This window comes from Haliotis asinina, chromosome 13, assembly GCF_037392515.1.
Source record: "Haliotis asinina isolate JCU_RB_2024 chromosome 13, JCU_Hal_asi_v2, whole genome shotgun sequence".
Lineage (NCBI taxonomy): Eukaryota > Metazoa > Mollusca > Gastropoda > Lepetellida > Haliotidae > Haliotis > Haliotis asinina.
In genome coordinates, this window is record NC_090292.1 from 40,898,372 (window position 1) to 40,911,669 (window position 13,298).

Consider the following 13,298-nt stretch of genomic DNA (forward strand, 5'->3'; position numbering starts at 1 on the left):
GCTGTACTCGTTACACTGCTGTACCCGTTACACTGCTATAACCTTTGAGCGACCCATGACTGCCCAGTCAAATGCGAGAGGACCGAACGGACTACAACTAGTATTTAGGGTTTGGCGGGACTTACAAAATTCCACGGTCACCGGCACTAATATCTCAACAAAAGAACAAGAACATCCGGATTAAACACAGATTCACCTGCAGTATATACGCTCTGGGCCTCCTGATAACATGGTTCCCATTACCTAATATTTCCTTGAATATTGCCCAAAACGCCATTTTTGAACGTCTGCTTATTGTTATGGCGTACCCCATGTACATCGCCCGGAAGCGATCGTACGGAAACAATATTTTTTTCGAGCTGAAAGTTCCAAACGTATATATGCGAATATAAACTCTCGCGATTTGGTAAGTTGTTTTCTGATTGCTCAATTGAACTGGTTAACTCACGCGACCTTCTAATAGGGTTTGCTAGGCTCAGTATAAGCAGTCGCGAATACTACTGAACCGATGTTTACTTAGACTGTGTCTGAGACGTGTAACCTAGACTAAGGCTAAATAAGATATGATTTTTGTGCGCGTAAATTTTTTTATTACCACTTAAAAAATATAATTTTTTACTTTGCCGCGTCCCTCTCATCAATTTGTGCAATATAAGAATGAGTATCTGTAAGGAGCAGTACTACTGAATCTACAACCCATTAACACAAGCTAAACTTCCCAATCTGTATTTCTGGGTGAAAAAAACTTTCCTCCCTCGTCACTTTTAAAAAAATAAAAAAGTGTGCGAGAGAAACATTTAATTTTTTTTGCAGCCCAAAGGCAAAGTAGGAGCAATGAAAATGTGGATATGGCGAAAAACCCGTCTGAATATCCTGAGATCTGTTAATACTCACATATGGTTGATGTTCACGTAATGAATCTCATAGCAAAATGTCCTCAAGACAGGAAATAAGGCATTGTTAAGTGTACAGTGATGATTTTTGTGGACATAAAACTTCCTGAATCCTGCATCATATATGTCTTTCAATAGTTTTAGTCTGTTGATGCAGTCATTCTTCTCGGTGCAAGGTCCGTGATATTCCACGAGAAGCTGTCTGACTTTCGACAGTTCACCTGATGACACTATGTTCGGGAGAGAAGGCCATTCAGAACCTTCAACATCCATCTTCAAGACATCAACGACTCTCTGGGCAATAAAAGGAATTATTTTACTCGATAAGGAACTGTCCTACAAAATATGGAATGGGTGAGTAGGCGAGTGAGTGGGAAAAAAATATCTTATCCCAGGGTATAGGAGACAAGAGCGAAGTGAGTGAGCTAGTGAGTGAGTGAGTGAGTGAAAGAATCGACCTATTTTTTCTATGTCCAGGAATAAGAGACAATGGTGAGAGTAAGTCGAACTAAATTTTATTATCTTATCCGAAGAAATAGGAGACAAGAGTGAGTAAGTGAGTGAGTGGGTGAGTCGAACTATTTCTCTTATCAAGGGGAACAGGGGGCAAAGGTGAGTGAGTTGAAATGTTTCGCTTATACTAAGGAATAGGAGGCAAGGTGTGAGTGAGTGAGTGATTGAGTGAGTGAGTGATTGAGTGAGTGAGTGAGAGCCCTACAGCCGCAGTATTTAAGTCTGAGATTTTACTTAAGTTAAAGATTTGACAAAACGCAGGTAAATACACTTTCCAGGTTGAACTTAAATTGATATTAAACTCAGTCATAGAAAACAATTTAAGTGGATTATTTAAGTTGTTTGGGCTTTTTCATCTTAAAAATGCAGTTGCGTTAAAAATTCAGCTGTTTTAAACTGTGAAACACAGTTTTGACATTTCAGTGAAGATTTCACTTTGTTTGAGAAATCGAGGTCAGATCATACAAAATGTATTGTTCTTTGAGGGTCAAATAGTTGGAAATTCTAAAAGAGAAGCAGTGACATGAACAACAAACATTATATTTGGGTTAACCAAGGTTTCGTGCAAGTAATGCCAAATGCCAAAATATATTGTATCACTTACGCCAGTATGGTTCAACAGTTTCTTCATACTCGTAAATGTGCGCATTTCCCAGGATGCCCTTTTGTAGTCCCTTCCATCAATGCCCATCCTGATAAACCGGACCCGTGGCGACCTCTGGTAGCTCACTTGGTTCATACTGAAATATCATCATCATCATTAGTATCGTCGTTACTATCATTATAGACAGGCAGTCTTGGAGTGAGTTCAGGTTTACGCCGCACTCAGCATTAGTTCAGCTACACGGAGGTAGATAACCTAGTGATCAACAGCATGAGCATCCATCTACGCAACTGGGTTACAATGACATGCGTCAACGAAGTCAGTGAACCCTGACCTTCCGATCCCCTTAGTCGCTTCTTACAGACAAGCATTGCTTAGGGAAGTAATTCTAACCCTGATCGTCACGAGTGGGCAGTCTGGGAACTCATAAGAAGGATCTCAAACTTTCCCATAGTCGTGATCAAAACGAATACGCTATATGATCTGATACGAAACGTGATTAGGCAGCTCAGTTGTTGAAGAGTTCGGTCGTCACGCTGAAAAAACAGGGTTCGATTCACCGTAAATGGGTACCCCCTCTATGAGGCTACTAAAAACTGCCTTAAACTACATTCATTTTTCATTTCACGAAAAGGCAAATCCTTCATTGTGACTTTCTTCTGTTACATCTAGCATGTTACATGCTCTTCAATGATCCAGACTCCAGGATATCCCGACTACAGGATATCCCGACTACAGGATATCCCGACTACAGGATATCCAGATTCAAGACTCCAGGATATCCAGACTCCAGGATATCCAGACTACAGGATATCCAGATTCAAGACCCCAGGATGTCCAGACTCCAAACACCGGGATGTCTAAACGCAAAGATGTCCACACTCCCTATTCCAGGATGTCCACACTCCAGGAGGTCTAGACTCCATGATGTAACACTCCCGATTCCAGGATGTCCAAAGTCCAGGACGTCTAGATTACAGGATATCCAGACTCTGGGATGTTTAGACCAGATTACTAACAGCAGACATACTGCTGATACCTGTCCGAACAAACAAAGAACACAAACAACCTGGACAACTGTATATACAAACCTTGGATCAAAAGCAAAGACCTGACATTCATACACTTTGGCCGTGTCATCGTCAAAAGAAAAATCGTTGTTGATTCTGTAGAATAAAAGGCATTGCATGAGATACAAATGTGCTGCATGATAAAACCAATTTGGAACAATAGTGAATGAGTGAGCGAGTTTAGTTTTATGCCACACCCAGGCAGTACAGGAACAATAAGGTGGAATCATATATATATAAAATATATATATATATATATATATATATATTGATGTACAATACTGGATAGAATAGATATCCTCAGCTGTTGGTACAAAACCTTTCCCATTTCGGTATGTATGTTTTGTTCACAGAATTCCTAGGCAGAGCTATATGTCTAGCATGCATAGACATATAGTTGCTGATAGACTGCTATCCGAACTATCCAAGTTATGTTCAATGTCTTACCCTCGAAAATGTTTATTTCGACATAATTTGACAGCAATTGTCATTAGGAATATTCCTATGTTTGAATCCCCTTAATCATGTCGTGGTTGTTGAATTTTGCGTGCAAGCGCATGTTAAACAGTATTTGTGAACGTTTGTCATAAACATGAAAACGGTCCATGAAAAGTGCATGCAGAAAAAAATGTGCAATGTGTCGGACAAATGATTAGAGAGTCATGCCAAGAGTGAATGCTACTGGCCGAACTATTGAACCTCTGGAAGCAGACGAGGCGCAGTCTGCCATTGCAAGACACTTCAACGTTCACCACAACACTATATCTCAATTATGACATGGATATACCCGCTTCAATTCGACCCATGCTCGTCCCAAAAGTGGGAGACCAGGAGTGATCACTCCTGCTGAGGATCTATTCATCCGGGTGTTTCACCTACGTCACCGATTTGCGGGACATGATCGTGTCTGGTCTCTGACGCATTTCTCACCAAACCGTTAGAAATCGTCTGAGAGAAGTTGGAATTCAAGCCTGGGGGTCATGTACTACACGTGTACATCCAAGCTAGTGGTCGTTCAAGGCAGCCGTTGAAACGACCAAACTCTGCGACCTCAACCAGAAGAATTTATTTCAGGATATAATGTCCGACAAAAAACACTATCAGAGGTGGTATGATGTTTTGATTATGCTCAGTTTCATTGATTATTTTGTGTTTATTAGTTTTCAAGTTTGACTGCAATTCATGGGTCTGCTCTTGAGCCAAACGGACTATAATACACATTCCAGTCAGCTACCCAATCACCCAAACGAGTACACAAACCGTACTTTTAATGGAGTGCATTCGACGTCTGTGTCTTAATGTAATGTGTATTCCAATCAGACTAATACGTATTCTAATCAGCTAATACGTATTCTAATCAGCTGATCAATACATATTCTAATCAGTTGACCAATACGTATTCTAATCAGCTAATACGTATTCTAATCAGCTGACCAATACGTATTCTAATCAGTTGACCAATACGTATTCCAATCAGCTGACCAATACGTATTCTAATCAGCTAATACGTATTCTAATCAGCTGACCAATACGTATTCTAATCAGTTGACCAATACGTATTCTAATCAGCTAATACGTATTCTAATCAGCTGACCAATACGCATTCTAATCAGTTGACAATACGTATTCTAGTCAGCTGACCAATACGTATTCTAATCAGCTGACCAATACGTATTCTAATCAGCTAATACGTATTCCGAACAGCTGACTCAGCTGACCAATACGTATTCTAATCAGCTGACCAATACGTATTCTAATCAGCTAATACGTATTCTAATCAGCAGACCATTACGTATTCTAATCAGTTGACCAATACGTATTCTAATCAGCTAATACGTATTCTAATCAGCTGACCAATACGCATTCTAATCAGTTGACAATACGTATTCTAGTCAGCTGACCAATACGTATTCTAATCAGTTGACCAATACGTATTCTAATCAGCTAATACGTATTCTAATCAGCTGACTCAGCTGACCAATACGTATTCTAATCAGCTGACCAATACGTATTCTAATCAGCTAATACGTATTCTAATCAGCAGACCATTACGTATTCTAATCAGTTGACCAATACGTATTCTAATCAGCTGACTAATACGTATTCAAGTCAGGTAGCTACTCACCCAAACGAGTACACGATGCAGGGTGCTATTGGGCGGTAATCTCCGTCGTCACAGATCTCCCAGCCTCCATCTCCTAGCCTGCCCATGCGCAGTTTCCGATAGCATAGTGTATCTACGTTGTCAAGGTAACTGTGAAAGCAAGAAAAAATACAATCATTTTCTATTCATGTTTAGTGTATTACAACGAAACTTTATACCGGCATGTTTCTCAAGGGATTTAAACAATCTGGCAGATCTGGGTGAGAAGCAGTGTGTGAAATATTTTCCAAAGTTGAAAAACTAGTCGAGCTAGCAATGCTTGACAGTAACAAGCCCACAAAATAATTCAAAAGCCCGAAATCTGAAAGCTGAAGCTAAGCAAAAGGTTACAAAAATACATGAGAATAAGATATTGACATAAGATGAGTTTCATCATTAAGTTGCTAGTATCGCGAAAATTTTCATCAGGATTCTTGCATGATTTAAATGTGTATTATAATTTACAAGTCGAAGAGATTGAGCTGGGTATTACGCCAATATTCTACTAGTGATTAACGTGTAAATAATGAGTGAGTGAGGTTTTACACTTTAAGCAATATCATGACGGGGTCACCAGAAATGAGCTTCACACATTGTACCCATGTGGGGAGTAGAACCCGATCCAATAGGCTACCCCACCGCTGCTGTATATGGTGACGTTACCCCTCAACATATCCTTACAGAATATTTGTATTTTTCTTGTCCCTCAGAGTGAGTGAGTGAGTTTAGTTTTACGCCGCACTCAGCGATATTCCATCTATATGGCGGCGGTCTGTAAATAATCGAGTCTGGACCAGACAATCCAGTGATCAACAACATGAGCATCGATCTGTGCAATTTACGCCACACTCAGCAATATTCCAGTTATATGGCGGCGGTCTGTAAATAATCGAGTCTGGACCAGACAATCCAGTGATCAACAACATGAGCATCGATCTGTGCAATTGGGAACCGACGACATGTGTCAACCAAGTCAGCGAGCCTGACCACCCGCCCCCGTTAGTCGCCTCTTACGACAAGCAGAGTCGCCTTTTATGGCTAGTATGGGTTGCTGAAGGCCTATTCTACCCCGGGACCTTCACGGGTCTATCCGTCAGATGTATTAATTATAATTATAACAAGTTGCCTATCAAACAGTATTTTTCAATTCGATTTCCCTCAATAAACCTTAGAAATAATATAAATAACGTTTGTGAGAGTGAAATGAAATATCAGCGTTTGGAATATGGGATTGTGTTTAACGTGTGTGGACATAGTGCATGAAACATCGTCGCAACATCGCCAACTCTGAAAATCCTAATTGTAACTGTTACATCATACGTCCTCTATAATCTCCAGGGTATACGTTCCGACATGACATACATTGACTTACCTGTGGTACGTTCTAAACGCTTCACTGAGAGTCATCTTCGCGATTCTATCTTTATCGGGCAGAACAACCTAAAACAAGGAAATGCATGTAATGGCATACACTTTAGGAGAGACTGTTGCAGTCGTTTAGCCATTTCAGGCCAGTCTTCCAAAACAGGGCAAGTTTTATTAGGTAAAACCACGTGGAGAATTTTAGGAAGAATGAGCATCCCCACCAACACGTATGATACGATTTGTTGACTTGTTACATGTCATTGTATTATAGTTGGGTGACGATGACTGTGATGCTGATGGTGATGTGATGATGATGATGATGAATGTAGCTACGGTGATGGTGGTAATGATGATGAATAATGTGATGATGATGATGATGATGATGATGATGATGATGTTGTTGAATATGGCTACGGTGATGGTGGTAATGATGATGAATAATGTGATGATGATGATGATGATGATGAATATGGCTACTGTGATGGTGGTAATGATGATGAATAATGTGATGATGATGATGATGATGATGATGATGATGATGGCTACGATGATAGTGGTGGTGGTGATGCTGATGATGATGCTGATGATGATGAATAATGTGATGATGATGATGATGATGATGATGATGACGATGATGATGAAAGATGCAGTGTGGAGTTTCATACCTGTCCCTGTTCGCGAAGTTCTTTGAGTGGACCAACATTGCTTGTTTTTGAGTGAATGACCAATGATGATCTTCGGCTCTGAAATAAAGGACCAGGTGAGGAGCGCAAGAAAAAGGCATTGAAGAGTAAAAAAAGAGTATATGATACATTTTATGTCACAATTTCTTGCTGATCTTGGTCATGATCAACAAAATGAGTGAGTGAGTTTAGTTTTACGACGCACTCGCATGGCCATCCAATCCCCTTAATCACCATGATATTACTGAAATATTGCTAACAGCCACATAAAACTACTCTCATTCACTCACTCTAATTTAAACAGCTTGTTGCTGAGACGTATTTTGCAACAAGTCCACGGTTTCTTGAGCTGCTCGCTAGTCGCCCCTTACGACAAGTTTTAGGTTGCTTTTAGCAATATTCTATCAATATCACTGGGGGTACACACACATTGTACCCATGTGGGGTTATAATACACTGGGGTATCATGTGTTGAGTACGGCGTAAGACTAAACTCCGTCTTGCTATGTTATAATACACTGGGGTATCATGTGCTGAGTACGGCGTAAGACTAAACTCCGTCTTGCTATGTTATAATACACTGGGGTATCATGTGCTGAGTACGGCGTAAGACTAAACTCCGTCTTGCTATGTTATAATACACTGGGGTATCATGTGCTGAGTACGGCGTAAGACTAAACTCCGTCTTGCTATGTTATAATACACTGGGGTATCATGTGCTGAGTACGGCGTAAGACTAAACTCCGTCTTGCTATGTTATAATACACTGGGGTATCATGTGCTGAGTACGGTGTAAGACTAAACTCCGTCTTGCTATGTTATAATACACTGGGGTATCATGTGCTGAGTACGGCGTAAGACTAAACTCCGTCTTGCTATGTTATAATACACTGGGGTATCATGTGCTGAGTACGGCGTAAGACTAAACTCCGTCTTGCTATGTTATAATACACTTTTAAATCGTGCAAGAATATAGCCATAATAGAGTAATGATTACACAAGTGTCATGCTGACAATATCATAGTCTCATCCATTGTAGTATGTAATCCTTTACTTTGTTTTCAAATTTTGAGCTTGTGAATTATTTTGGGAGTAAGTAAACTACTTTCTTGTATAACACTAGGAACCTATTTCGCACACTGTGCTCACACAAGGGATTGCACATATTTCCTTTCCACCACTAGGGCGATTACTATCGCCCATGGCTTGGGGAAAGCACGTTGGCACGTTGGTATCATATTTGCTTCACAAATCTGAGGGTTCTTTGAACAGCCCCTCCCACACAGTGTCAGTATCATGGATTTGTCTCAGACATTCTATCAATGAGTGAGTGAGTGAGTGAGTGAGTTTAGTTTTACGCCGCACTCAGCAATATTCCAGTTATATGGCGGCGGTATGTAAATAATCGAGTCTGGACCAGACAATCCAGGGATCAACAATATAAGCATCGATCTGCGCAATTGGGAACCGATAAGATGTGTCAACCAAGTCAACAAGCCTGACCACTCGATCCCGTTAGTCGCCCCTTACAACAAGCATGGTCGGATTTTATGGCAAGCCTGGGTTGCTGAACGCCTACGCTACCCTGGGACCTTCACGGGTCTAAGACATCTATCAACGACTACTGGGGTGACTAATGCTAGAGAAACTAGGACGACTATGGTGCGAGCCTAGTGAGGGTGAAGGACAAACATGGTGGACTCGATCACTCGATACCGCTATTTTCACAATACATTCGTGTATTGCAGGTTAAAGAATGACATGTTTCATTGGAGAGATTGTAGAACGAAAGCGGAATATCTAGCTATTACGTAAAGGTTATGTTTTGCGCCGATCGGGTGTTTTCAGGGAAATACATAGTATTTCTTCTCCGAGAGGCGATGGATTTCGTAAGCAGGTTATTGGCGTAAGCAGTTTATTGGAGTACAAATGAAAAAGTTTACGTTACTTTGGATTTATTCGATAGGGAATTTATCTGGTTTTATTTCAATAAGAATTGCGGCTGTATGTTCCACACTTTCCCACCCAGAATTCGCCCATGATGCAGAGTAGGGTGTTTGCAAGAAATCGTTACTGGCCGTACTGACTAACAACGGTTGGTTGGTTGGTTACAGGTTCATAGCAAGCCCGGTTTTTCGTGTAAGCCGAGAGATGCCAACCCTATTTAATTCGTATGTGTAATACTGGACGTCAAAAAGTGAAATGTACTTATGTTCTGGTCGCTTCGATATAGTGAACGTTATCACAAAAGGCATATTCTAGACAGAAATACACGTAACCAGTCACCACAAAACGCGATGCATCAAAATTATGGGTCAGGTGACACAAAACACTTTAATTATCTACAAATTAATTGGAATGAGCACGATTCTAAGAATAAGTGATTTCTATCGGTCCGCTACATGAGTGGGTTACAAAACATTTACTTGTGAAACTTTATCCACTTTATTCATTTTCCTAAAACCGGTATAGTATTGAGAGCTTGTCAAAACTTTATAGCAACAATCATGTGTGAGGTCGGTCTTTTACTTATATTGCTAAAAGCTGAACTCTCTCACTCACGATACGGGTGAAATGTTATTTTAAGTTTTCAGCTCATTATATGGCTCTAGGACTACATCAGTGTGTTTGATGAACATTAAATACTCTCTAAATAACGTGTGTCCATGCTTGTCGTGAGAGGCGACTAATGGGATGGGGTGGTCAGGCCCTCTGGCTTGGTTGACACGTCATCGTATCCCAATTGCACAGATCGATGCTCATGATGTTGATCACTGGATTATCTGGTCCAGACTGGGTTATTTACATACTATCACCATATAGCTGGAATATTGCTGTAAGCGGCATAAAACTAAGCTCACTCATTCACTGTAGTACACTTCACTAGGTCTACAAGACAGAACAACTATTCAAATACATAAACATTACAAAAGTTGGAAAATTAGGGGCTCGGTTATTTACAGACGTCATATAACTGGAAAAATGCTGAATGCGGCATAAAACTAAACTCATTCAATTACCTGTATTTGCTGGGTCGATCCTTTGGTCAAAGTTTCACCTGGGTGGACGGTCCGGTATGCAGATCTGGGCTGTGATAGAAAGGTGGGGAAAGTTTAATCTCTTTTTTTCATAAATACAAACATTCCAATAGTAATGTATTAGTTTAATTTTAATTTTAATTTCACTTGTCAAAATATTCTAAATTTTTAACTCCAACATCCCCAGCTTGTAAAAGAGTTTAAGATAATCTCCGAGTGATTGTATAGGAGTTAATGTTATGTCTAATTGATTGTGAAAAGGGTTAATGTAATGTTGTCTAATTCCTGGAGAAAGGGTTAATGTAATGTCTAACTGACTGAGCAAAGGGTTAATGTAATGTCTATTTGATTGAGAGGGTGTGGTCAGTTTCTTCCTCCCTTTGAAGTGTGAGAATATGTATTATGTCGGAAAGCGAACGTTAAATCTCCAAATCATCATCATCATCCCTTCAATCAACAAATTAAGAAAATAAACGAAACTTCCTTTCCAGCTGATATAACATACCAAGCTTGCTTAGTACGCTGGTACCCGGGTAAGAATACCGGCCTTCAATAACCCATGCTTGTCGTAAGAATTGACTAACGGGATCGGGTGGTCATGCTCGCTGACTTAATATGTCATCGGTTCCCAATTGCGCAGATCAATGCTCATGCTGTTGATCACTGGACTGTCTGGTCCAGACCGCCACCATATGGGTGGACTATTGTTGAGTGCGGCATAAAACTAAACCCACTCACTCACTCAGTGACAAAGACACAAGGGACATGAGAAGGCAAACTGAATGGGAACACGGTACACTACTGTTAACTCCAACATAGCAAAAGGCACAACGTCAAGTGTCTGATACTCGGTTCACAGTAAGCGAAATAACCACGGAACCGCTAGCCTAGTTGGGCAACAGTCACTCCCCGAACAGCTAGCTAATTTTCATGAGGTCATTTTGTAAATATATCATTCTCTCACAATACATTTTTAAATCATGCAACAAGTAACACGATAAAAATGTTCATCATATTAGCTGCTTAATAGTGAGTGAATGAGTGTAGTTTTACGCCGCTTTTAGCAATATTCCAGCAATATCACGGCGGGGGACACCAGAAAATGAGCTTCACACATTGTACCCATGTGGGGAATCGAACCCGGGTCTTCGGCGTGACGGGCGAACGCTTTAACCGAACGCTACCCCAACGGCCCAGCTGCTTAATAACGAAATAGTGTCTGAATTCAAACTTTAAGCTAGCGAATTATTTGTGGGCTAGTAACATCCCGGCATACCTAGCCCAACTGGCTATCAAAGTTTGGAAACTATTCCCCACAGTACATGTCCAAAGATTGGCCGAAAAACCTTGAAAGGATTTGATCTCCGCCCTGCCCCGGAAACGACACCGTAACATAGTGAAAATAGCGTAAAACAGAAAATTGCAAGAAATAAGCAAATATTAGAAGGAACCACTTAAGTGTCTGATGTAGCAGCTGCTAGTACAATGCTAGAAACGTTCCTATGTATATTATTCTCTCTCAATCAACAGTGACAAACACATGTTCAAGGCTTTATATCGATAAAAACAACCCTATATTTTACAATTCGGTAGGCGATCACTTAGATCAGGCTTGATTCAATATGTTTATAGGCTACGTTTCAAACGACGGTTGATCGCTGGGTGTTCGGCCACAAGCCAACATACACATCGCTGCTTAAAAAGACAGGAAATCTCTAGTATCTCGTGTCACCAGCAATGGCGTTAAGGCATGTCTGAACAGGACGTTGCACAGAGCGGACAAGTTGTCTGATCACGTGATGTAACACCTGTAGCCAATGTCCCTGCAGGACCTGAATCAACCCATTCCCGTGAAATCAAACCATTCATTTGTGAAAACATCTTGACCCCAGTTGTGTTGCTTCTACTGACGAACGTTCCAGTCCACGACGTCGTTGTCCACGTGTCAACGTCATGCCCTTCAACGTTCGGTAGGCACGGATACCATGTACACGAGGACGTCTGCTTACTGTCCGTCTGCTGACTCAAGGGCCAAGACTTTTCGCCGCTGATGACGTCACAGTTACAAATCTGTTCCTCAGGTGAAGCACCCGTAAATGGTTGTCTTCATTTGGGGCGGTGATCCTTGGTCTTCTGCTCTTTAGCTTGTCTGCTGTCATGCCACTTTGTCTCAAGCGTGTGCACAGGGGGTCGAATCTCTGGTTGGACAATAGCTTTCAAAAATATAAATCGAGACGTTTGCAATCGTATAATGTTAGATGCCATAATTTGCATATATTTCAAATTTGAACGAATTTGGCGATGAAATTCTAGGAAATTCTACAGCTACACTAATTACATAAAATACACAAGGGGTGATCCTAGAAGCCTGATCGAAAACCGCACAGCCCGACTATTTTAACATGCGATTTCATCAAACCTTATGTTTTCCATCCAAAACACGTGTTGAACTTGTAGGTCAGTCTTTCACCTCCCTGCTCATAGTATTAAATTTGTCTACCTTCTTGTCATATTTGAACGCTGACCCTCGCCGTTGCACTACCCTCGTTCTTTGAATCGTAATCTCTGAATGACTCGGAAGCATAAGACGGCTCTCATTGATTGGACCTGTAAAGGTCTAGATTTATATTTTTGAAAACTATTGTTCAGACTGAGTGTGATTCCAACCTTGTGACCAATCTTCCATCTGTTCGTTTTGTCCGTGATGCTTGCAACATGAGAGTACCTGGCTCCCACCTCCAGCAGAGCCATTGCTCGTTGTCTTTGCCCTGATGTTAATCGAGGCAGGTTTTGTTGGTCGTACGGGTGTAAGTGATGACAGAGAACAATTCAGCTCGTGTCTTTGAAGGGCATTTAGAAGTGAAATACATAAGAATGAAGATTTTATCCATAAAGAAGAAGTTGATATCCATAAAAATGTCCATTCTCAGTTCAGTTCGTGTTTTATATACAGATTGCATACGGGTACTTTTCTACACGTGTGGGAAGT

General features: G+C 40.8%; 1 protein-coding gene across 1 annotated transcript; it reads right to left on the bottom strand.

Annotated features, from left to right (window-relative positions):
* Positions 1-871: 871 nt before the first annotated feature.
* Positions 872-13,060, bottom strand: LOC137259546 (probable methyltransferase-like protein 24). Its single transcript, XM_067797175.1, has 7 exons — positions 12,977-13,060; positions 7,254-7,331; positions 6,596-6,663; positions 5,206-5,334; positions 3,102-3,176; positions 2,011-2,146; positions 872-1,187 (listed from the first exon to the last, which is right to left on the bottom strand). Exons 1-7 carry the CDS (start codon positions 13,058-13,060, stop codon positions 891-893), a joined length of 867 nt encoding a protein of 288 aa, XP_067653276.1. The 3' UTR covers positions 872-890.
* Positions 13,061-13,298: the final 238 nt, after the last annotated feature.

Excerpts from the sequence above, each read along its gene's own strand:
- LOC137259546 (XM_067797175.1), bottom strand. The coding sequence starts at position 13,060 with ATGGCTCTGCTGGAGGTGGGAGCCAGGTACTCTCATGTTGCAAGCATC. Across the intron at positions 3,177-5,205 it reads TGCATCGTGTACTCGTTTGG|AATCAACAACGATTTTTCTT; the intron begins GTGAGTAGCTAC and ends TTTATTCTACAG. Across the intron at positions 1,188-2,010 it reads AACTGTTGAACCATACTGGC|AGAGTCGTTGATGTCTTGAA; the intron begins GTAAGTGATACA and ends TTTATTGCCCAG.